The following is a 21,641-nucleotide window of genomic DNA, read 5'->3' on the forward strand; positions in this document are numbered from 1 at the left end:
CCAAATCTCAGGCAGAATGTCCCGAGAGGATGGTAGAAACATAACACTAAGAAACAAAATGTAGCAAACCGCAGTATTGTGACTAAGAGCAAACGAGATGTTGGAAGGGGTGAGAAATAGAGTGAGACCTGCAAGGAAGTCAGACGGTAGGTGTGGGAAGCAGGGAACACAGCTAGGTGCAGTACTTAAGGAAATAAGAAGTTGGAAATATGAGAAAAAAATGTAGTAATAAAAAAATGGCCAAATGGATTTCTAATTGAAGGCAGAGCATGAAGGGGCAAAGAGATAAGGTGAAAGATACTGAAGAGAAGTCACTGCCATGGTGGGCAGGAACATGTTCTCACCCGTAGAACTGGGTTCTTAAGGACCAGAGGGAATAGGAGGAAGGCGATAATATTGGAGCCACAGATGACAGGGGATTTCCCAGAATCTGTGAATTTTTTTTTCCCGATTAGAACTCCCCAGGAATGTCAAGCAGAGTCCAGAATTGTGTAAGACTGAAGATCACTTTCAAAAGGGCTCCACACCTCCTCAGCATGCAGAGAACATGTCAGTCTGCTGATACAGAATACAGAATACGCACAGGATAGGATTTCATTGAGGGTGTTCTGATTTCCCTTCCATTGCTGTGATGAAACACTCTGACCAAAAGCAATTAGGGGAGGAAAGGGTTTATTTCCATTTCTAAGCTATCACCTAGGGAAGTCAGGGAAAGAAGTTAAGTGGGAACTTGAAGCCATGAGGGATGCTGCTGGCTGTTTGGCTCTCAAGTTTACCCTAAGCTAGCTCTTTATATAGCCCAGGCTCACTTGACCAGTAAATAACACTGCTCACAATGGGATGGACCCTCCAATATCAATTAACAATTAAGAAAAGCCTCCACAGACATGCCCACAGGTCAATTTCTCTAGCCAATTGATCTAGTCCTCATTTGAGACTCCCTCCTCAGGTGACTCTAGCTGTGTAAAGTGCATGGTTTAAGGTAAGTAGGGCATGGAGAAATGCCCTCACTGAGCAAAGGGAAAAATAGAGGATGCGTATGCTTTATAACTACACCAAGAACCTGCCAGACCAGCAGCCACAAGTTGTAACTTGAAGCAACTTTTAGAAATGTCAAAAATTTGTTATACAGATCAGAATACTGATCATAGTGTGATTTAGTATTCAAATAAACTAGTTGCTTAGGTAACCAGTGCCTGGTTTTCTAAACGTGATAAAAGACCTTTGAAACTTTAGAAATAGAAATATACTTCTAAATGTTGATCAAATGAACAGTCCAAACATTAGAAAACTGGGCACAACAGAGCATACCTACAGTCCTGGTACCCAGGAGGGAGAGGCAGGAGGGCTCATGCCAAGCCTTAGCTACAAAGGAAGACTCTTTTTCAAAATAACTAAAAAGAAATAAGCATTACTAGCAGAAAAGGTAGAATTTCTCAAGATTAAAAAAAACAAAAATCGAACAAACAAACAAACAAACAAAAACGAAACAAAAACTCCAAGCTATTTAAAAAAAAGAGCTGTCATAATAAAACAAAACCAACCAACCAAGCAACCTATGGCATGGCAGAAAGATACACACACACACACACACACACACACACACACACTAGCTACCAAAGATTAAAAAAAAAATATATAAGTAACACTCTTTGAGAAGACTAATTGTGATAAAAAAAAATTATCAAGAAAAGAGTACAAATAACATTGAGAATAAAAACTGGGGTGGTGTGGGCTAAGGATTAGCATGGTTGGTAGAAGATTTGCTTATGATATATGCGTGAAGCTCTACATTTGCTCCCCAGAGCCATGTAGAACGAGCATGGCGGCTCATACCTAGAATCCCAGCATCCTGACCGAGGTGATTGGAAGTACACGTTCGTCTTTAGCTATACAGTAAATTTAAAGCCAGTCTGAGGTACCATCTAGGACCTCCTTAAAACAAAGGCACAAAACAGAAACCAATCCAACGAACAATCAAAAACAACCAGCCATCATAGAGAACAAGATGGTACAAGACCCGTAATACCACCTTGAGAAGTCAGTAAGGGGAAATAATGACTATCCACACATAATACATGTGGAAACAGATAAGATTGGAGAAGTCCTGAGACTTGTAGCTTTTAAACACGATTCATGAAAAAGAAAATTAAAGGTTCGATTTGTCTAATAACTGTGAAATGAAATGAACCAGTACTTAGAGTATTTCCATAAGCAATGTTTCTGGCTAGGTATATTTGCTGAAAAGGTCAAACCTTGATGGGAAAAAAAGAAAAGAAATGTCTGTCTTCGGTAATTATTCCAGAGTGTAGAAGGAAGGCCTTCTCAGCAGCTTGGTGCCTTACACTAAAACGTCACAATACAGACCCAATATAAACCCAATTCAATAAGAATTACAGGCTAATTTTAATTGTGACCATGGATTTAAGATCCCAACATTATGTCAGAGGCTCTTAGGAAGGAAGCATTACAACACACTGGACTATCCCTCCTCAGCAAACTTGGCTGAATACGGTGTTTCTCAACCTCTTTTCATGAATTGTTCTCCTAAGAAGTCTTTGGTTAGAATTTTTTCCCCTATAGTCTCTCCGTTCTTCCTCCCTCCCCCCTCCTTCCTTGACATATTCTCTCCATCTCTCTTCTCTTTTAAAATGTATTTACTTTTATGTATTAGAGTGTTTCGTCTACATGTATGCTTGTGTACCCTGTGTGTGTCTGGGCCCACAGGCCAGAAAGGGCATTGGATCCCCTGGGACCTGGAGTTACAGACAGTTACGGACTTCCATGTGGGCGATGGGAATCGAACCTGGGTCCTTACAGAGACTAACTAGCCAGTGCTTTTAACCACCGAGCCACCTCTTCAGTCCTGCTTACTGTCACTTTTTAAAGAAAGGGGTAAGTTAATTTACCTGTGTGTTTATGTCCATGTGTACGTGGAGGTTCCAAAAGAGGCAGAAGATGGCAGCAGCTCCTTTAGAGCTGGAGTTGTAGATGCTTATGAACCTCCTGATGTTGGTGCTGGGACCTCAGCTCCAGTCCTCTGATAGAGTAGTGGGTCCTCCTAGCCACCGAGCCATCTTCCCAGCCCTTACAGAGTCACACTCATATTTTTAAAGATTTATTTATTTCATGTATAAGTACACTGTCACTGTCTTCAGACACACCAGAAGAGGGCATCAGATCTCATTACAGATGGTTGTGAGCCACCATGTGGTTGCTGGGAATTGAACTCAGGACCTCTGGAAGAACAGTCAGTGCTCTTAACCGCTGAACCATCTCTTCAGCCCCAGCCACACTCTTTCTTGGATTACCTTTTCTGGTAGAATATCACAATAAAGGAGTACATGTTGGTAGAACCCAATAAACTAATTCACATTGGCCTAGTCTTACATATGTGCATATCTAGTTCTACAGAGTTAGCAATGTGAAAAGTGGTATCTCTACACCCATGGGAAATATATCAATTTCATCTCTAGAAAGATCTGCTATGGTATCCTTCAATGACACCACCTCCATATTCTGATGACCCCTCTATATTCTGTTCTTTATCTCCTGGCAACCAGTTTTTATTTCCAGTTTTGCTCTGTCAAGAATGGTATGTAGATGGAATCATAAAGTGCGTAACTTTTAACTCACAGACCATATGAAACCCAAGGAGAAAGAAGAGCACACTGAAGTGCGGATGCTACAGTACTATTAAGCAGGGGGAAGAGAATAATCTCTGGGAAGTAGAGAGAGAGGGATCTAGGAGGGAGAGAGGAGGGGAAGGGATAAAAAGGGGTCAGTTCAAATATGAGAAGATATGGGGGAGAAGAACAGAGGGTCAGGAATTTGAATGTAGGCGTGTCGCAGTGGGAGAGGGTGAACTGGGGGTAGCTACTAGAAAGTCCCAGATACCAGGGACCAAAAAGGTTCCCAGATCCCAACAGGGAGGACTTTAGCCACAATACCCAACAAAGGGGAGCTAGAACCTGGAGATACCATATCCAGTGGATAGACATGGCCTCCAGTTGAGGTATGGGGCCACCCACTCCTCAAAAATATTAATCTAGAATTTCTCCTGTCAAAAGGAAACGCAGGGACAAAGACTGGAGCAGACATTGAAGGAAAGGCCATCCAGAGACTGCCCTACCTAGGGATCCATCCTATCTGCAGACGCCAAACTCAGACACTATTGCTGATGCCAAGAAGTGCTTGCTTACTGACAGGAGCCCAGTATAGCTGCCCCCAGAGAGGCTTTGCCACAGCTGGACCAATACAGATGCACACAGCCAGACATTGGACTGAGTGCAGGGACCCCAATGGGGAAGTTAGAACAAGGACTGTAGGAGCTGAAGATGTCTGTAACCCCACAGGAAGAACAACAATAACAACTAACCAGAACCCCCAGAGCTCCCCGGGACTAAACCACCAACCAAACAGTACCCATCGAGGGACCCATGGCTCCAGCCGCATATGTTGCAGAGGATGGCATTGTCTGGCATCACTGGGAAGGGAGCTCCTTGGTCCTGTGGAGGCTCAATGACCCAGGATAGGGGAACACTAGACCACTGAAGCAGGAGTGGGTGGGCGGGTGGGGAAGCACCTTCACAGAGTCAGAAGGAAAGGAGGAGGTGAGAGGGGGCTGGTGGAGGGGAAACTGGGAAGGGGGATAACATTTGAAATGTAAATAAATAAAATAACCAATAAAAAAATATAGAGTAAATGGGGAAAAAACAGAATTGGTTTTTATTAGCCCACATAATGCCTCTGAGATACAACTGAGTTATTGTAGATGTTAATAATCCATTCCTTGTTATTGATTAGTGATATGCTGTGGCATGGGAAATACCACAGTTTAACCACCCAAATATATCAAACATAGCCATCCATCAAATGGCTTAGCTAAGCCATTTCGGTTCTGAGTATTATAACAAAGCTCTTGTGAACGTTTATAATGAGTTTCTATGAAAAGAAACTTCTACTGTACAAAGTAGACTTTGAGTTGTTGTTGTTGTTGTTGTTGTTGTTGGACCGCATTGGTGACTGCATGTCTAGTTTTATATGAAAGGATCAAGCTGTTGGCTGAAGTGACTATAGCATTTAATTACTCCACTGCTAACCCAGAGAGAGGGTCTTTAGCCATGCTACCTAACCTATGACCTTCCAGGTATTCTGTCTCCACCGTGTATCCCACCTTAGAGCACTGGCATTGCAGAAGTGACCTATGGAATGCAGGTTCATGTGGGATTCAAACTGAGGTGAGCTCCTCGCATTTGTACGGCAAGTGCTTTATCCACTGAGGCATTCCCCGAGCCAATAGTCTTTTTAAAAAAATTAGTAGTGATAGCGGCGTTTAATTTGCATCTCCTGAACGGCTCATAATACTGAATATCTTTTCATTTAGTTAGTTACCATTTCTATAGATGTGTATTTGCAAATTTGCTTATAGCTTTGCCTGTTTGTAAAGTCAACTGTTTATTGTTGATTTTTTCAGAATTCTGGTTCATTTTTTAAAGTTTATTTTATTTTATGTGTATGTGCTGCTTGCACATATGTAGTCAAATCCCCTGGAACTTGAGTTACAGATGGTTGTGAGCCATCATGTGGTTACTGGGGATCAAATCTGGGTTCTCTGGAAAAGCACCTCTCTGGCCCCTTGCTTTCCTGTGTGTGTGTGTGTGTGTGTGTGTGTGTGTGTGTGTGTGTGTGTGTGTGTGAGTGTGTGTGTGTGTGTGCTCCCATGCTATGGCACATATGCACAGGGAAGTCAGAGGACAACTTTCAACAGTCAGTTGGACATTTTGGGATCCAGTGATTAAACCTGGGCTGTCCTGTTTGGTTGTAATCAAAACAATGTTAAGAAAACAGGGTATTTATGTGCACAAAATGAGATCAAACTTGTACTTCGTATTGTATAGAGGAAAGCAGCTCTAGGTGAATGGAACATGGGGCTGTAAAAAGGTTACCCAGCAAGCAGAGAAGACAACATTCAGATGCACTTAATACTATGAAGTAGATAAGATTAGCTTTTTAACCAAGTGCAGCAAACACTCAGCATAAAATAAAGGGAGCAAATACAACAAAGACCATGCATAATGTAGAAGGAAATATCTACCCATTGGACTCACCAGGGATTTCTAGAAACCTTCCAGAAAGAAAAATTAGAGACAAGCTAAAATAACTAAAGTAAGCATTTTAGGAAATTACACACACACACACACACACACACACACACACACACACACACACTCACTGCACACAAAAAAGGAAAAAGATAAACTCAACTTCGTTTCTAATCTAGAAAATGCCGATTAAAACCACATCAGAAACCCTGACGGAGCTGCTCTGGGTGGTGGGTGCCTATAAAGCCAGCTGGTGTCTGTTATCCCATCAGTCTGGAGAGGAAAACATCTTATAATGCAGCCATTTCCCTCCTACGTTCTTATAAAAGAGAACCACTTGCACATGTTTGCCAGGCTGTAGATTATGAACACATAGAAAGTCATGGAGAAGGCCCAGGGGACGTAGCGCAGCTGCTGGACTACTTGCCTAGCACTTGGAAAGCCTGCATCTGCAGCACTAGCTCCAGTCCCTAGCAGCACCCACACCTAGTGTGGTGGTTCTTAACACCTCAGATCACCATGCTCAGATCAAAAAACATTTCAAGTCAGCCACCCCAGCTGCCAAGGACCAGCCTTGGCATGGAGGTGGTTCTGAAGAAGGGATGTTTGGAAGCGTTGTAAACAAACAACCAGAAATCAAATTGTGGGTCCAAGCTGGTGGCCTAGGTTCTGCTGAGATGGCTTTCCAGATTGTGCTTCTCTCCCTTTCCTGAGAGAGAGAGAGAGAGAGAGAGAGAGAGGAGAGAGAGAGAGAGAGAGAGAGAGAGAGAGAGAGAGAGAGAGAGAGAGAGAGAGAGAGAGAGAGAGAGAGAGAGAGACAGAGAGAGAGAGACAGAGAGAGAGAGACAGAGAGAGAGAGAGAGACAGAGAGAGAGACAGAGAGAGAGAGAGAGAGAGAGAGACAGAGAGAGAGAGACAGACAGAGAGAGAGAGACAGAGAGAGAGACAGGGAGAGACAGAGAGAGAGAGAGAGACAGAGAGAGAGCATGTTCTGCTCCACCCTAGACAGCATTTTCTTGCTATTGTAAAAACTCTCTGGTTGAGCCAGCTCTTGAGAAGATTAGTTTGACTCCATGACAGGCTTCAAATTGGCAGTTCAGGACTGGGGAAGTCCAGGCACCAGAAGCTACCCCACCAAATGGCCTGAGGCAAAGACAATGGTTCAGCAGCAGTTTCCAGCCCCACACCCCAGGTAATGGAATGTCTATAGAGGTGGACCCATCAGGTTAACACAGAGGTAACCTACCCCTGGAATCCCCTAACGTGCTTTAAGTCAGGCCTGTGAGCTCACTTGGTTGTCTCTCTATTCTGGTAGTGGGAGACCCCAGCACACTGGACTTCTGCAGAATAAAACACTCTTTGCATTTACATACTATTTGAGTCCGGGTTATCATTTTTTGGCGAATCATGAACCCTTACATTCTCTCTGCTAGTAAAAGTTCTAAAAGCTATCTGGTTAGCTCATGGGTTTTCTGACAAAGTCAGAGAACTGCTATAAAAAAAAAATTTTTTATTGGACCTTCCAACCAAGTCAGAAATCCTGTCAGAAAAATTATTGAAGAGCTGTTTTTGCTGTCTAGAGATCTCCAGACAGCTCTGTTCTCACTAGAAAAATTCTAAAGAAGAGTCACTATGGCTTTCTGTTAGCCCATCTCAGGCAGACCGAAAGCCCAGTTTCTTATTTACACATTAATTCAGTTATTTATTATAGGTTCGCTTTTGATTTTCTTATGAATCAGCATCCCAGGACTCCAGCCCTTTGAATCTTAGGAGACAGCAAGCAGACTTTTTTCCCCCTAACATTGCAAAAGAATTCAGAGATCTGTTTGCTTTTGTTAAAACCATAAGCTAGTTGGCTGAGACTCTCCCCTAAAATTACCATTTCTACCACACCTGGGCCTGGACTTACTGTGTCCCAGGCTGACCTTGAACTGAGGAACCTGCCTGCCCTTGTATCTGCCTTTGTTCCTTTAGGTTCATGAAGCCCCTCATATAATTCATATTGCATCCTTATTTCTTGCACAGTTGAGAAATTATATATTTTCAAGCTCATGTATTTAGAGCCCTTTCCCAGAGCCTTAAGGGCCAACTTGAAGATCCCAGTGTTTACCATTTTACTGAGACATAGCCACACCCTTGACTCCTGGACTCTAATTATCATGGAGTCAGGGAGGTCATTCCTCAGAAGGGAAGAGTCCTCCACTGCTCAGCTTGGTTCCAGAAAATGAGTACATTACTACACAAACAAGCCTTACACCCACAGCAGCCAATGACACTTGTGGAGGCTCACACAGGGCCCTGACCCAGGGCCAAGAACCATGTCACTCTGTCTCTACCAGGACCATGCTGGGCTCAGCACCCACCCAATTGAGCCACCCTGCTGCCTGGCACCATGTACGCAGTCTGATCCAAAACTTCAGAGCAGTGAATCTCTCAGCCGTCAGAGAGCAGTTCCCTCGCAGTGGAGGCCAAGCCACACAGAAGCTCTAGTTAGCTAAGTTGCTGAGAATAAGAGACTGCAGAGTGTTTGGCCCTTAAACAGAATGTATCTATCATACTTCTACCCCTAAGACTCGGGGATTTTGGAGGAAGAAGGGATGAGTAACTTCGAGGAAAAGGTTTTCTGGGCACTGATGAGACAGGTTGACTCCATGACAGGCTTTAAATGGGCAGTTCAGGAGATTAGGCCTAAACACCCAGGCTTCAGGCAGCCAGTCAGAAACTGCCCTGCTACCAGAAAACTGCCCCACCACTTGGCCTAAAGCCAAGTGGGTCAGAGGTTTCCAGCCAACCCCCATGTCCCAGTAATGGAATCTCCTTAGAGATAGAGGAAGACAAAACCCACCTACCCTGGGATTCCTCAGTAACAGTTTCCAGCCACCGTGCCCTGGTAATGATTCTGGAATACCTAGAGATAAGAGTAAAAAACAAAGCCCACCTACCCCTGGAATCCCCTAATTTGCTTTAAATCAGGCCTGCAAGCTCACTTGGTTGCCTCTCTATCTTGGTAATGGGAGACCCCAACATGCTGGATTTCTGCAGAATAAACACTTTGCATTTACATACTATTTAAGTACAGGGTATCATTTTTTTGTTGACTCATGAGCCCTTACAGGCCCAGCAGGGTGAATACACAGGAACTCACAGAGACTATGAGTGAATACAAGCTCAGTCCAGACGAAAGCCCAGCATGAAGGGGAAGAAAGATCTGGGGATAAAAGCTCACCACCAGCAGGGGAGGAAGTTACTGGCATTTATTTGATGGCTACTGGAGGAGGAGGAGGAGGAGGAGGAGGAGGAAAAGGAAGAGGAGGAGGTAGAGGAGGAAGAGGAGGAGGAGGAGGAAGAGGAGGAGGAGGAGGAGATGATGATGATGAATACTCAAAATCGAGTGGGTAGGGAGGTGAGGGTGGATCTGGAAGGGGTGGAGGAAGTAGGATGAATAGGACCAAAATACACTGCATGAACTTCTCAAAGAATTCATAAGGATATTGTTTTTTAAAAAATTCAACATCATCCTTGGCCACATAACGGACTTGAGACCCACTTATATAAGATCAGTGTCTCAAAGCAAAGATAAAAAACAGAAAGAAAAAAAAGAGAATGTTCACAGAAGCGCTTTGCTAAAAGCTGGCAGTAGAGAGGACTCGTGTCCATCAGTAGCCTGATGAATGACCTGCTGTGTAATGCCATAATCACAGCAGAAAGCACAGCAAGAGACACAGAAGAGATCGGCTCCAGGGAAGAGGGAGGCGGGTCTCGCACATACTATGTTAAAGTCACAAAACACTAACTCCAGCATTATTCCATTTTTGCAAAGTTCAGAACCAGACTAAATTAAATCACATTCTCCTTGATGGATGTGTCGGTTGGAAAGCCGTCCAAAGAAGGTATAAGGATGAGTAATGCAGTTGTTACCACGAGGCTTGGGGGCGGGAAGCAGCTCAGGGAGGGGCTGTGGTGGAGGAGGCTGCGGCTAGCAGGGAATCACAGGCCTCTGGGATGTTGGTAACACTCTGCTTATTAAAGGGGTGACACTTGTGCTGTTCTTTATACTTTAATGTACTTAAAAAGCCATCTGCTTGTGTTTATTCAACTGTAAATGAGACTTACTAAACCCACATATCAAGAACGCTGATTTCAGTACTTATCTTTACCTTTATAAGTGAAAACACCCATATTTCCTTTGAAAGATAAATTAAGAATAGCCTGGCCTGTGGGGGAGGGCAGGCCCTTGTAGCTCACACACGGTTCCCATTTGGTCCTGTACCCTCTATTCATTCACCAGCTTCAGAATCTGGGATGGTCTATTTTACCCAGGTTGTTAGCTGAATGTCCTGAGGCCAGGGGCTTAGCTGAAATGAAAAGAATGCCCTGTGCTGAGCTACATGGCTCTTCTCCCAGGGCCAGACCTTTGATGCCCGAGCCAGCCAGAACTGAGCGGGCTGCCATGATGATGCTTCTCAGACACATCCGCGCAGCGAAGAATAAAAGAAAAGAAAGACCGGACTCTGCCCCTGCTCTTTCCCAAGGCTGAGAACAAGGGCCCCGAATCCAGATGCCCCATTCACAGCATGGGCCAGCCTTGCAGCCTGGGGAAAGTGGATTAATTCATCTGTGGCTTCCACTTCCTCACTTGTAAAATGGAGCCAAAAAGAATAAACCCCTCACTGGGGTATCATGTCACCGACACACAACGGAAGTACTTGAAACAGATTAAAGGTCAGGAGCTGTCATCCAGTATATCTGTGTGCTACAGTCTAGTTGAAATCTCCATCAGATCTTTAACCTTATGTGCCTCAAACTGAATTACTGCTCTCCCTCCCAGACACCTCCGTCATCCTTTAAGCTGCCCGGGATAAAACTCATGTCGTCCTCAATTCATTTCCTTTTTGGTTCATCATCAATTCTGTCAAGGCCTACTTTCAAAAGCTATGGAATCTGGCTCGTTCTAGCTCTCTCCATGCTGACCCAGCCACCACATGCTTGTCTAGATCAGTTTGGGGGATGCGTTGACAGCCTCTCTAGTATGTCCAGCCACACCCTTCTCAGCTGCCACACTAGGGCAGGCCACAGAGGTTTTATTTTAATTAGCATATATTAGCTATACAGTATAATGGGTTTCATTATAACATCTCAAACTTGTACATAATACGTTCAGATTATATTCGCCCTCTCTCCTCCTCGTTCCCCTCCCACACAGGCTACTCCCCCCACCCTTTTTTTTTTTTTATTTTAGTTGTATTTGATAATGTCCCAGTTTAATTCACAATCCTGACATACATCCATATAAATTTGAGGTCCCTTTTCTGAAAATACACTAAAATTACTCATGCTTGCCTGTAACTTTGTAAAATGTTGATGAGAGAACACTTACAAACACACACCGCTATTTAAGCACACTTTAAAGAAGCAAAGTGGCTCGAATAGGAGCAAAGCTCAAAGAAGCTACATAAAAACCATGTAAGACGGGAGGTGTTAACTTTACTAATCTGCTGCTCCCATCTGCTATTATTTGTTTATCTTTCAGACAGGGTGTCACTGTACAGCCCAGGACAGCCTGCTGGAGTTCCAGGCCCATCATCACATCCCGGTCCTCCTCTCTCAAACACCCGAATCCCCTCAGTGTGCCTGGGTTTAAACTCTCCCCGTGTTAAGTGGAAGGCTGCCGTGGATGGATGGAGATATTGTCACAATAAGAGTCCAGAATAGAGAGTGTAAGGCAAGCAAACAGCGCACTGGGTGCTGGCCATGCTCACACTCCAGTTAGACCAGACTACCCAGGCTCGCTGGGCTCGGAAGCTGACCTGGACCTTGTAGGTCATTCTTACTTTATTGGGTTTTCTTTTGTTCCATAGCTGCTTGTTCCGCTGTTTTGTAATTATGGCAAGGTCAGAGATTTAGCTAAGAATACTTAGCCACACCTCAAACTGTCTGACTCAAATGTTTTTATCCTTCTGAACACATGCCTGCTTCCCACCTACTTAGACTAAGTCAGCTGAAGGGAGAGGTGGGGTGTGGGGCTAAGGACTGCCTTGGGCGCAGCGCTGATGAGTGAGTTGCTCGATGGTGATGGTTAGGACTGGCTAGTGAGTCTTCTCCAGGAAGGCCTTGCAGCACCTACGGCATTGCTGACACACCAGCTCCAAGTCAGAGCCATTGCCATGACAGGGATCTTCAGTAATGAGCTGTGTCTGTGGATCATGGCTCCAAGTAGCCCAATTTTAGCTTTGCAGTTTTTAACTTGATCACTTTTTCTACTCAAATCTCAGATTGCTTTCATCCATACACGGTGTATAATCGACTGGCAAACTCTTCCCTCGTAAACTGTCTTACCTTATGGCTGTCCTAATGCCATGATTTCTCAGGCAGCTCACAGCTCTTAAGTCTGGGGGCCACTGCTCCAGTCGGAAACAGTGCTGCTGTCCTTGGCCCAATTATCTGAAAACTTTTCATCAGTAACCAATTTTCTGAACACTGCTTCTGCAATGGGTGACCGGCAAATGTTACCGAGACACACGAACAACACTGACTTGGACCCAACCTCTGCCATGTTTCAGTGCAGACCCTGGTGCCCAGAGCTAATTCCCTTCTTTTCAACTAATTCCATCTGGTAAATTCCGTGACCTCTCTCCCCCACCTCCTATGTGTGCATAGCTCTATGCGTTTTATTAGCTGTTTAGGTGTATGGCTGAGGGCTTGTTTACAGGAACACGGCTACCTTACCAGTGGCTCGCCCACCACTGAAGAAAATGCCTCTCCCTTCCCCAGCAGTAGTGATATATATCCCCGTAGAGGGGTGGGGCCTCCCCCTCTATTGAAGACAAAGTGCAGAGGAACCCAAGGTTATGTAAATCTTACACGGAGAGCCTCGGTATTTTATAGCTACCTATTGGCTCATGCCTCTTCTCAAAACCCTTCAATGGCTTCCATCTCACCCACAGGAAGTCCAAACCCTCCTCATGCTGTCCACAGATCTACACGCCTGAAGCTCTGCTTCTCCTGCCTGGCTGTTCTCTCTTCTCTCTCATCGGTCCTGCTTCTGTCACGGCTCAGCTACCCCGGCAGCATATTGCTTCTTACAAGGCCAACTCCGACATTTCAGCAGCACCTACCCCTTTGCTTCCCTGAACTCCTCACTCACGATTCCTTCTCCAAACCAGCTCTCTGGCCTCCAAAGCTGCACAGCTTCCCTCTCGCATGCCTTTCTTTTGCCTCATCTCCGGCTCCTTCCAACTTAAAACATGACTTAACACACTCTCTACCCGTTCATCCTTCCTGGCGTGGGTGTGGTCCCTTAGCAGAACTCAGGCTCCAAGGGGCAAGAACACTGGCTGTACCTTGAATAGTGACTTGCAGATGAAAGCTGAAAGTGGCGCTGGTTAAATATTAATTAATTTATAAGCTGTCAGCTAATACACTTGATACAGTTGATGCAGTATTTGCCTTCTCCGTTGGGGGTCCTGGGTGGATTAAAAGGTTAAATATTGGCCTATGTTTTGATATTGTGTCCTTTATTTGTACCTTACATCTAAGCACAAGGGCTACATGTGACTTTTTTTTCAATGCTGAGAATTCAGCCATGGATATAAAATAGATACAAATGCCTTCCTCATTGGTGACTTTCCTGCTACTTCAAAATGGCACCTGTCCCCATCACTGGTTCAGGGGAGCTTCTGTTCATTCCCAGAAAGCCCCCCCTCATTGTTTTAGGGTTTTATTGCTATGAAGGGACACCATGACCACGCCATCTCTTGCAAAGCAAAAACATTTCATTAGGGCTGGCTTACAATTTCAGAGATTCAGTGCATTATCACCATGGTGGGAAGCATGGCATCCTGCAGGCAGGCTTGGTGCTGGAGAATCAGCTGAGAGCTCTGCATCTGGATCTGAAGGCAGCCAGGAGAGACTGTGTGTCACACTGAACACAGCACACCTCAGAGTCTATCCCCACAGTGACACACTTCCTCTAACAAAGCCACACCTCCTAATAGTTCCTTCCCATGGGCCAATTACATTCAAACCAGCACACCCCATCAGTAACGGATTGTTTAACTGTTAGGTAAGCACAACCAAGGGAGAGCAGGGACTCTGTGTCCAGCTGTCTCATGATGGTGTTCCCAACATCTAAATATGTTGTACGTGAATGCACTAGCATAATGATGCAGGCCCAGGTAGTTTATTCTGTTTTGTGTTGCACGGATGGCAAGACAGGCCACAAATTCTGCTCGATGAGCTAACATAGTCTCTGGAAGAGGCTACTGGGATGTTAATATTTTAATGTTTAAAGAGATAGGAAAAATCACCTTTAGAAAGGTTTCCCCTGCTAGGCAAGATGGCATATGTTAAGTAGTTGTGTGAATGCTCGAGTGAGTGAGCACTCACACATGCTCACACACACACACACACACACACACACACACACACACACACACACACACACATACACACACTGGGTTGGGGGTGGTTGGGGAACAGTGGGACTGGAGGAACTGGCCTGGCACTAGAGTAGGTCAAGGTGTATCCAAACCCCAGAAATCCTGTCCTGAGATTGGTAGGAGTAGTATTGCTGCCCCTGCCCTGGGCCTATGTTGGGGGGTACATGAACCCCTGCACCCTTACCTTTGTCCCCAGAGGAGGTCAGATAGTCTGGTAGTCAGATTAAACTGCCTCTCCCCTTATAAGGTCATGTCTGGCAGCACCTGGAATTCATCCTTATGCAAATGAGGCATCCCCAGTACCCTGGCCCTCACTCCAAAAACTCCTACCTACCCCCCAAAGGTTTAAGCAACCTTTGTTCCCCCTATTAAATGAGCTGTCTCACTGAAGTTGTCTCCCGTGAGTCTGTTCTCTTCCCTGTCACCGCCACCCGAGGTCTGTTTCACTCCCGGCCCTTCCCCCTGCCTCACTTCCCCTCTCAGGATCCACTGTGGTGATTACTATGGGTACACACACAAACACACACACACAGACACACACACACACACCCCTCAGGTATATGGCAATGCTGGAAAATGATGAAACAATGATAATCAGGGCATGAGGACAATTGGCATAATTTCCTTGACTACTTTGTTGAAGAAGAAGAAAAAAGAGAAGGAAGTAGAGGAGGGGGGGAAGGATGGAGAAGGAAAACAATGACAACTACAGTGGGGATGGTGATGGTGATGGTGGTGGTGATGGTGGTGGTGGTAACAATGACAACAGTGACCTCTGACTTCACTAAGGAAACCATCTCTGTGGTCTACCTAAAGACTCATTAGCTCCGGGGTTGGGGATTTGGCTCAGTGGTAGAGTGCTTGCCTAGGAAGCGCAAGGCCCTGGGTTGGGTCCCCAGCTCCAAAAAAAAAAGAAAAAAAAAAAAAAAAAAAAGACTCATTAGCCCCATTGCTGGAGTCATTCACACAGTCCACAGTAGGTTTCATACATGCTGCCCCTCTCGTCTTTGTTCAGTAAACAAAAAGGTACTAAGTAAGCTTCTGAGTGCACATAGCACATTCTAGGATAGAGAATAAATTAGTTCTTTAGAATAAATGAAGTTCTTCATTCTATTGGGTAGAGAGACAAAAAGAGAGAACATTAAACCAGTCCTCTCTTGAGAAGCCGGCTACCCATGCTTCATGTGTATATTGTCCCTTTCCTAAGCACCACTCTTAATGTCTTTGCTATATCAAAGCTGTTTACAAGGCTTCGGGGGTAGCTCTGTGGTAGGATATTTGCCTAGCATGCACATAGCTCTGGGTTCAATCCCAGCACCACATAAAGTGGATACCTGTAATCTCAGCATTGGGGAAGCAGAGGCAGGAGGATCAGGAGTTGAAGACCATCTTCAACTACATAGTGAGACTGATGCTAGCCTGGGCTGAATGTGTCCTGTCAGGAAACTAAGCAGAGCAGAGAGGAGCAGCTGATTCTTAACAACCACAACTTGGCTTCATCAAGAAACCAACTAAATACAAAGAAAGTGAAGGGATAAATATATGACCACATTCAGTTGGTGAATTTCCCAGGAAAAGCTAACTTGAGGGTAGGGTGTGGAGTGCTCTCAGTCTCCCTGAGGAGGCCTCACTTACATAGAATTTTGAGTGAAATGTTGGAGGAAGAGCCTCTGGGCAGAGGAAAGAGCACAGAGAACAGAGTCTAAAACAGCAAGGGTGGCTAAGTGGTGACAGGCCAGAACCCACTCTGATGAAATGTATGTCCTCTGGAAAGGTCATCAATTACATCTAGAAGCAAAGAACAATTCAAGGTACTAAGAAAATAAGACTGCCTCTGTTGAGGGGGAAATACATATGCATGTCTGCGTTTTCACCCCTACCCACCACCCACCCCCAGTAGCCAGAATGAACCACTGGGCTGGTCTTCAAGATGAAATCTCTCTTGCCTCTTTCTTATATGGCTGACATCATCTCTCATCCCCCTCCCCCCAAACAAACGGTTCTTTCTCTGGCCCCAAGTAATTAGCTTCCCCAGACACAATGGGAGGGCCTCAGCCCAAGCTTCTAGGGAGGACATGTGAAGGATAAGGGAATATTAGTGTTTCTCTTGGGCTGTGGAAATGTTCCGGAAATGAAAGGGTTTTGAGAGATGTTTTTAATTATGCATATCCTGCAGTATCTGCATAATGGGTTCAATTCAGCCCTGATTCCGGCAGAACTGCCATGCCCGTGGACGAAGGTCAGCACGCAGGATGGTGAGGGGGCAGGAAGTCTGTGCTAATAACTGTGCCTTCATATCCTTCCTAAAAATTTGAGGGTGAACTGTGCTCTTTTAGTCAATCTGTCAGCATTTTCAATCACAGCACGGATGTGCACTTTGCACATGGGCAAAATTGATTTTGGCTCGTGAAGAACCTTTATGAAGACGGTAGGCGATAGGTAAAGCTGACTGCTTTGCGTGGAGCTTTAAAGCCAAGTGAAACCTCATTAAGTCAGTCAAACTTTTGGTAGCTACAAAAAGTTGGGAACGAGCTCAGTGTGAACAAATCAACCGTGTTTTTTGTTCTATTGTCAAAAACTTTCTCCTTAAAGAAACACTAGTAAGACTCAAATTTAAACAGCTTGTCTAGAAGTTTCTTTGCTCATTTGTTTTACCCCTTGGCTCTACTCAAGGCATAGGAGAATGTCTGAGGAGCAAGCTTAAGGCTCAGGAAACTAGTTTTCAGTTAAATTCTTTTTAAGTTTCATTCTATTTTATTTACTATATGTCTGTAAGCATGTACATGTTCCTAGTGCCCATGTCGGAAGAGGACATTAGACACTCTGGAATTAGACATACAGATGACTGTAAGCCACTATGTGGGTGCTAGGAATTGAACCCTGGTCCTCTGGAAGAACAATCAGTGTTCTTAAATGCTAAGCCATCTCTCCAGCACATATAACAGTATATAGAACAGGACATACAGAAACTGAGGTGTGAACAGTGTTCTGTGACAAAGAAGCCTTTGAGTATTTGGCATCTAAAGTTCTGATATCAAACATTTATCAAGATGGCCCATCTCTGAAGAGTCTCATTAAGTCAGAGAGGAACCCTATATCTGTCCTCCAACACATCCAGGGGTCATCATGGGGTGAAGTCCAGGGGAATCATCTTGTTGGTCTCTCCCTTCTACAACCCCCAGATCTCACATCCCAAGAGTTGAATGCCAGCTCTCTCCCTTTCATCTCTGTACGGTAATAAAAGGGCCTCCTTTTTCATTTGTATTTGTTTAGTGCAGTGTTGGGGACAGAGCCTCAGGCCATGCACATGCTCCCCAAGCTCCATCGTGTTTCTCCAGAGGAAATAATGTGTCTCGTTTTTCTGGGCCAGCCACAAGGGGATTTTATTCCCTTCAGCTCCTGCCCTAGTTAGCACTCTAAGAGGAGGGCCTTCCATTGATGGATTTAAGCATTTCAGGAGCAGTACCCACATTGGGTGCTGCCCCTAGCTGTCCAGTCACTGTTGGCATGCTTCGGTGAACAATAAAATAAGTGACCGGGTAGTTGAGGTGAGCCAACAACTCCCTTGCTTCTCTAAACTCCCCAGGGCGAGGCTCTTTCCATTTTAATGTTGTAAAAATAAAAGATCTACCATTAGGGACTGTCTCTTTGTCCCTAACTCCACTGTGCCCACAGCCGCCTTGCATTTTAATTGGGGCAATCAGAACATTCCTTTTCCAGGCTGGCGGCCAAAGCCCCTTGGCTTCTCTTAGGTGGAGATCTTCATTTATTTTCTTCTCTCTCCTCTGCCAAAAAGACTTCAAAGAATCTGGGGAAGGAAAGGAGGTTCCCAGATAGCATTTTCCCTTGGTGTGTCTGCCCTCCCTTGCTTTCCCAGCTCCTCTTGGCAAGCCAGAATCTTTAGATATTAAGCAGCTAGCTAGAATAGGCTTCACTTCTCTTGTAGAAAGGACCGCTAGGGACAACTCTATCAGGACTGCTTCCTTCTCTCAAATTACCAAATTCTTACCAAATTCTCTTAGGCCAAGACACATAACTCAATGACCACAATTAAGTGCGGTGGCACAAATACCAATAGACACATTTTCCCCTTGACTCAGAGACATCTTATTCTAGAGTCTTGGGGATTTAGTGTCATCAAATAAGACATGGGGAATAAAGTAAGTACGTATTAATGATCTGACTGCAAAGTAGGCTGAAACAAAACAGCCAACATTACTTTCCCCTTGCCATGGTTGAACTTCACCACCTGCATGATGAGGCAGATTTGCATGATACATATTTCACCAGAGACCCCAACATTTTTATGTTTAATATACATATCAAACATTGCTCTTCTTCCAACCCCTGTGCATAAATATTTTGCCTGTGTGTATATTTGTGCAACACTTGCATGCAGAGAACGTCAGGGTCAGAAGAGGACATTGGATTCTCCTAGAACTGGAGTTACAAACAGTTGTGAGCCACCCCACCCCCACCCGTGGGTGCTAGGAATTGAACTCAGGTCCTCTGGAAGAGCAGTCAGTGCTCTCATTCGCTGAGCCATCTCTCTAGCCCCTCTGTTTCATTTATATATTTCCTAGTCTGAAAAAAAAAATCTTGTTGGTCAGTGAGATGGCTTAGCAGGTAAAAGCAGTTGTCATGAAAGCTTAATGACCAGGGTTCAATACCCATAGTTCACAGGGGAAGAAGAGAAGGAGCTCTTCTTCTGAAAGATGTTCCTTAACCTCTACGCATGGGCTGTTTATTGCACTTGTGTGCCCTCCCCACAAATAATGATGATGACGATGATGATGACGATGATGACGACAATAAAGAATACAAGTATTAGAATTTTTTCCTGGGATCTAGAGCTGAATTATGAGATTCAGAATCTGAATAATTAGAACTAATTACTTGAGCAAAAGTATTTTTAGGTAGATAAGTGAGAAACAGAGAAAATATTTCTACGCTGCCAAGTGACCCTGAAAATCAATGAGATAGCCATTGATTTTCCGGACCCTGATGACCTACCTGTGACCTACTCTCTAAGTAGTCACCACTGGTCCCAAGCAAACAGAGCAAGAACTCTGGAGATGCCCCAACAGGTACTGATAACTGACAAGGGAGAGTGCTTTGAATTTTGTTGAATACTTCACAAGCCATAGCAGCTGGGTCTTGGCTATAAAATGAAGCTCTCAGACAACAGCAAACGATCTCTCCCAACACCCACCGTTTCCCTTACCTCCTCAGAAACAAGTCCAAGTTCTTAGCTACCATGAACTGTAAAACATTAACAAAGACAACAAGAAAGAGACATGAAGTAGTTGGAAGACGTGCATGGAAACACATGGTTGATTATCAACGGGAAAGGGCAGGAGAAATCACTGGGGCACAAGCTGCGTCCCTACCAGAAGACTCAGAGGAAGCTGAGTGGCTTTCTGTTAAGTTCTGATCACGACGCTGTGTCTTTGGATGCCCACACCTAGCAGAACTGCAGGGAGGGCGTGCTCAGTGAATAAGTGATGGTGGCTTGTGCCATTACTGATCTCCCTGGCCCATCCTGACTCATTCTCAGCCTTATGCAAACGTTTATACTTTAGGAATATGAAGTTTAGTGGATGAACTTCCTGTGGTTGCTGTAATAAATTATCACAAAATCAGTAGCTTACAATAATGGTAATTTATTTTCACATGGTCATAGAGGCTGGAGATCAGAAGTCAGAAACACTATGTTTTAGTGTTAGCAGGACCGCTATCCCTCCGAAGGCTCTTCCTTGCCCCCTCTGGCTTCTGGTGGATGCTGGCAGTCCTCGGCTGGGTTTTTATCGCACTGCCTCTAGGGCAGCAACATCATGCCCTCTGCTCCATCTTCTCCACTCTGTTCAGTGTGGGCAAAGCCTTCCTCACCTAAGGATGCAGTGGCTGTATTTAGGGCCCTCGACCTCCTCCTCTTGAAATCTTTAAGTGAGTTACATCTGCTGGAGTTCCTTCTCCGGATAAGATAGCATTTGCAGGTTAAAGGTAGTAAAACCTGTCGCCCTTGGGTGCTGCTAGTTAGCCTAGAGATCATAAAATTCAGTGTGACCAAAATCATGGAGCAGACGGCAGTGAGTGCAAGAAGTGTCACCATGCCTCCGGCACTGTGAAGGAGCTCGCGGTACTAATACAGGCTGTGCCTGCGTGATGCCTGCAGGTGCATGCACGGTATTGTTAACACGACAATCGATCCACATGCTTGCCATTTAAGCTGAGCTCCCCACCAGCTTCCAGGACACCTGTGTAACCTGTGGACCGTCTCTGTTATCCACCCTGAGTGGACGGAGGCCCACTTGCTCTTACTGAGCACCACCTGCCTTCCTTCTTGTTAGATGCAGTCCGAGGGAGGAAGCCCAAGGGCAGTACGCCCACGTGGTAGAGGATGGTTTGTGTGATAAGAACGAGCCCTGCAGCCTTTTATTTAGTGTGTCCTCTCACAGGTCAAGTGGGATACTGGCAGGTTTAGAGTTTGGCTGTTTTTCTTTTTTGAGACAGAGTTTCTCTGTGTAGCCCTGGCTGTCCTAAAAACCCACTCTGTAGACCAAACTAGCCTTGAACTCAGAGATCCGCCTGCCTCTGCCTCCCAAGTGCTGGGATTAATGTGTGTGCCGCTGCCGCCGCCACTTGGCAAAAGGTGCTATTTTTAATTTTGGGGTGACCTTGAACTGCTGGCTTTCTGCATCTTCAAATGACTTTTGTAAAAGGAAGTGGTGAAGAGTTGAGGCAAGGGGACCCATCTGTCATGTGAACAGTTTTCAGTAGTTAGCGGCTAAAGGTTAGGTCAGAACAAGATGTGAAAGAATCCGGATGCTTCGATTCTTATCTGTGATCTGTTCGTCCTACCCACCCATTACCTGCCAGCCCTTACTTTCCCTCGCCTCGGGTGAGCTACAGGGAAGAGGAAGAGTGAGGCAACACCACAGCTCAGCTCTGGCTGCTCCAAGGTCTCCAGGCCAGCGCGCCAGGTGTTAAGGCTTTCTTCAGTCACTTCTTAGCCTATAGCCTCGAGGAAATTCTCAACCCCTACCTGCCCCAGTGTCCTCACAGAAACATGGACGAATACCCATACCTTCCTTAGATG

The 21,641-nt window shown here is 45.1% G+C and overlaps 1 protein-coding gene and 1 pseudogene across 1 annotated transcript in view; both read right to left on the reverse strand.

Annotated features, from left to right (window-relative positions):
• Positions 1-21,641, reverse strand: part of Ston2 (stonin 2) — a 105,338-nt gene that overhangs the window by 75,476 nt on the left and 8,221 nt on the right. Inside the window, 1 exon segment of the mRNA XM_032908231.1 lies at positions 19,021-19,029. Coding sequence (XP_032764122.1) covers positions 19,021-19,029 — 9 coding nt within the window.
• On the reverse strand, positions 11,801-12,657 carry LOC116905334 (annotated as a pseudogene).

Source organism: Rattus rattus, chromosome 7 (assembly GCF_011064425.1).
Source record: "Rattus rattus isolate New Zealand chromosome 7, Rrattus_CSIRO_v1, whole genome shotgun sequence".
Taxonomy (NCBI): domain Eukaryota; kingdom Metazoa; phylum Chordata; class Mammalia; order Rodentia; family Muridae; genus Rattus; species Rattus rattus.